Here is a 4,217-nt window from a genome sequence, read left to right as displayed (position 1 = left end):
TTGCCTGTTGCTATGGTGTCAGACAGGGATCCAGTGTTTACTAGCAAATTGTGGCAAGAACTTTTCAGACTGGCTGGTACCAAGCTGTGTTTGAGCAGTGCATATCACCCACAATCGGACGGGCAAACTGAGCGGGTAAATCAATGCTTGGAGGCTTATTTACGTTGCTTTGTCCATTCCTGTCCAAGCAAGTGGCTGTCATGGTTGCCATTAGCCGAGTTTTGGTATAATACTAACTCTCATTCAGCTTTGGGTACTTCACCATTCGAAGTGTTGTATGGCCACAAACCAGTGCATTTTGGTCTGGATGCAAGTGGACAGTGTGCAGTCCCGGATCTGCAGATTATGCTCGAGGAAAGACAGTTGATGCTCCAGCAGATTCAATTGCATCTTCAACGAGCCCAACAGAGAATGAAGAAGCAAGCTGACAAAGGTCGGACTGATCGGGTTCTCACTGTTGGCCAACAGGTTTTCCTTAAGCTTCAGCCATATTGTCAATCTTCTGTTGCTTCTCGACCAGTGGCGGACGCAGAACAAAATTTCAGGTAGGGCGATAACGTAGAAGACAAGTCAATATATTAGACTATTTGATAAAAATAGTTCTATGATAATAACATGGAGATTAAGTAATAATATGAGTAGTGTTCTAAAACAACATGAATATTGAAACTTCATTTTGGCCACCCTAAAGGAGAGTTGGAGAGAACAAAAGGGTGGACTGACGGGGACTGGACGTTAGGGCGAAGCGGGCGCATCAACACGTCGGTGTGGAGAGTCAGCGACTCCACCGCAAAATGACGACGGTGAGGCGACAATAGGCGTGGGGTAGCGAGGACAGACGACGATGCGACAGTAGATGGCGACGACGAGGCGAAAGGCGGTGGCAGCAAGCGATAGCCATTGTCGCGTTAACGTTGTGACGGCGCAACAGGACCCTTGTGAGATAGCCAGGGCGGGGTGGTGCTGTGATGCCAAGGTAGAATCTCACTAATAGCCTACACATCTGTCGGTGCGGATTAGAAGTCAAAGTAGCTGTACTGCGTGCAGGATCCCGATGTGGCCATGAGCACCACGACTCGGGTAGGGAGTGGGCTGAGTAGTGAAGCACCGAGAAAAAGTTAGATCAAAGTCTAGTTTTCATTAAATGTAGTCCAACCTACTATATAAAAGTTTATTTATTTTATTATATATCTAAGTGTATATAAAAGTTTATTTATTTTATTATATATCTAAGTCTATGTATAAGAGTTTATAAAAATCAAGGTGGGGCCGTGGCCCCCGTTGCCCACCCCTTGCGTCCGCCACTGTTCTCGACCCCATCCAAAATTGGCATTTAAGTTCTTTGGTCCATTTGAAGTGGTACGCAAGATTAACTCAGTTGCTTATGAATTGGCTCTCCCAGTGGGTTGTGGTATTCACCCAGTGTTTCATGTCTCACAATTGAAGCCAAAAGTGGGTTCAAGAACATCAGTTAGTCCAGTTATACCAGACATTTCCACTGGGTTGCAAATTCCTGAAACTGTTCTAGAAACGCGACTGATCTGGCGTGGAGGGAAGACAGTGTCACAGGTTTTGGTCAAATGGTCGGGATGTGATACTTCTCTAGCAACATGGGAAGATGAAGTAATGGTGAAACAACACTTTCCTTTTGCACCAGCTTGGGGGCAAGCTGGATCTCGAGGAGGGGAATATGTCAACAACTCTACACCACGCGAGGATGGCGCCAGCCCGACTACAGAAAACCTGATGGGAGGAAAGCCGACGTTGGAAGCGGAAGCTGATGGAGCTGTGAAGCGGAGAAGGAGCAGCAGAGTTAAGAAGCCGAACTCCAAATATATTGGTGCCAACTGGCTGTAACACAGGGGATGGGCGTATCTCTGGTTCGGGTTTCAGTAGCAAATATAAAAGGCGAACTGCTGCCATTTCTGTAATTTGGCTTTTGGCTTTTGGTTGTTGAACAAATCCGAACAGACTTGAACCGCAAGGAATAACACCTGTCCACATCGCCAATCCCAGATCGCGAAGCTCCTCCCTGTTAACGTGCTAACAAAGAGGAAGAGCTGAGCGCTCCGCCATTGCATTCCTGCAAACAGCTCGGCTGAGGCTGGCGATGGCGATGGCGATTGCTATGGCAGCACGGCATGTTTCCAGTTGGTTTTGGTTATTGTCTGTCTCCGCTCTGGAGTCTGGAGGCATCTTCCCAGCAAGTTTACTTCTTTATGCACAGTCGCCTGCGCTTCACTTTCTGCAGTTTCTTCGTCTCCACTCCACGTCATTCGGTCATTGCAAAGGAAACGATGCAGTAGCATTTTTTCTCTCTTAGAAACTGCACCTGGAGATGGAGACAAACCCCTACAGCCTTATTACAGCTCTAACATGAACAGCTTATGGTCGTACACACCGCGGCACCGCCACACCGCTCTTTTGTTTTACATAACGCTGGCATATTAGATAAGTCTCTCGTACAATATATTATGTGTGACATTACAATCTAAGAAGCGCACTATCACCCCGACTTAAACAATAGGTTACTCGAGATCGCTATTTGGTATGTGCATCCACTCTATAGTCATCGTGTGCATGTTGGTTCACTCAGTCCTGGGTTCGACTCTCGGTGGGGATAAATTTTAGCATTCCTTAGGTCTTGGGTTCGGCTCCCTGTGGGGATAAATTTTAGGCTATGGTTAAAAAAATCTCATCTTCTGTCACACGCCAAAGCACAGGTCTAAGCTCAGTCCCAGTCATAGGCTTCGATACCGTTGTATATAGGTGGGGCATGTGTTCGAAGGTTTTCTCAACCTGTGTGAGAAGGTCTTCTTTTTAATACAATACTCGAGGGATGTCTTACCCCCGTAGATCGAGTTTTTATAGTCATCGTGTGCATGTTAATGTATTGTTAAAGATTATCAAGTATATAATATTATACTAGGTGGGTGCCCGTGCGTTGCAACGGAAACATTTAATATCATGATAACTTATGAACAAATGTGTGTTATACTGTTATGTGAAAATGTTTCGTAATTAATTTATGATCCTAGCCATACATAAATTTTGTTATTTCAATCTAACTATTTCATCACTACATTGCAACAAATAGTACCGTTCTATACATGATTTTAAAAATGTCATGTCAGTTGCATCATTAAATGTTAAGACTATCACAATAAATTACAAACTTATACAGACCTTCAAAAACTACTACAAGGTCTTATAATTCAAACGGATACACCTGATGTGTCATTTAAATGCTTCTCGTCCTCCATCCTCCATCGTGGAGCAGTTCCTTCTGCGACCATTCCTCGCCGGGAAGGAGTAGTTGAGATTACTTTGTCTGGTGAGCAGGCTCCAACACTGGGAACATCTTCTCCAACTTGGCGTTTGAGAGCACCTTGTTGGGGTCCAGCTCCATACGTGCCTTGTTATATGCATCCACAGGGAAACGCTTCCTCAGCCGGGCCTGGAGTTCGGCAAGTTCGGCCTTGTCTTTTGGAACCTATGAAGAGTGGAGACAGAACAATCACCAGGCATGAAACTAAAATAACCCAATCAGATATCCGTGCAACGGTGCAAGTGAGAAGACTTATGCTATTTTCACTTCTGAAGCCTAGGGAAAATAGGAAGAACACAAACAGTGTCTGAATAATTAATCTTGAAGCTAGTCTGAATAATTAATCTTGAAGCTAGTCGGCACCTCGATCTTGGCCCAGTGTTCATAGGTGGAATAATCATCCCAGAGACTTCGCGCCAGGCTCCTGTAACTGAAGAACTCCTCTGTGATTTCCTTCCTTTGGCGAGCATCAGATGTTGGCAGATACATTATAATACCAACCTGCATGGATCCCAGTGAGTTGGTCACAGAGACTATAGATGACTGGTGTAAAATAGAACCAGGTTTTGCAAGACAAGACAGGCTTTCCAAAGCAGTCAAGAGTTGTAAAGTGTGACTGTGTCAGAATAGATGTGATTGTCTCAGAAACATGAGAAAGATAACACCTACAAGGTCCACCTGGTTGAACCCCTGGGGCAGGCCCGGCACGGGGATCCTCCACTTGCTGGGCGCGTCCACGCCCACCGCCTTGCCGAGGTACGCCGTGAAGCTGCGCACCACGGCGGCATTGGAGAAGACGTGCTCCATGATCAGGTTCGCCCCCGTCAGGAACGCCGCGAACTCCCCTGCATGCCATGCCAGCCAACCAGCCAACCAACCAGCCACAGGT

The 4,217-nt window shown here is 46.0% G+C and overlaps 1 protein-coding gene across 1 annotated transcript; it reads right to left on the bottom strand.

Annotated features, from left to right (window-relative positions):
- Positions 1–3,276: 3,276 nt before the first annotated feature.
- LOC103636542 (L-galactono-1,4-lactone dehydrogenase 1, mitochondrial) lies at positions 3,277–3,972 on the bottom strand. Its single transcript, XM_008658888.3, has 2 exons — positions 3,692–3,972; positions 3,277–3,493 (listed from the first exon to the last, which is right to left on the bottom strand). Exons 1-2 carry the CDS (start codon positions 3,833–3,835, stop codon positions 3,323–3,325), a joined length of 315 nt encoding a protein of 104 aa, XP_008657110.1. The 5' UTR covers positions 3,836–3,972; the 3' UTR covers positions 3,277–3,322.
- Positions 3,973–4,217: the final 245 nt, after the last annotated feature.

Source organism: Zea mays, chromosome 8 (assembly GCF_902167145.1).
Source record: "Zea mays cultivar B73 chromosome 8, Zm-B73-REFERENCE-NAM-5.0, whole genome shotgun sequence".
Lineage (NCBI taxonomy): Eukaryota > Viridiplantae > Streptophyta > Magnoliopsida > Poales > Poaceae > Zea > Zea mays.
Note: the sequence above shows the minus strand (reverse complement) of the source record. Positions and strands in the feature narration are given on the sequence as shown.

Excerpts from the sequence above, each read along its gene's own strand:
- LOC103636542 (XM_008658888.3), bottom strand. The coding sequence starts at position 3,835 with ATGCAGGTTGGTATTATAATGTATCTGCCAACATCTGATGCTCGCCAA. Across the intron at positions 3,494-3,691 it reads AACACTGGGCCAAGATCGAG|GTTCCAAAAGACAAGGCCGA; the intron begins GTGCCGACTAGC and ends CACTCTTCATAG.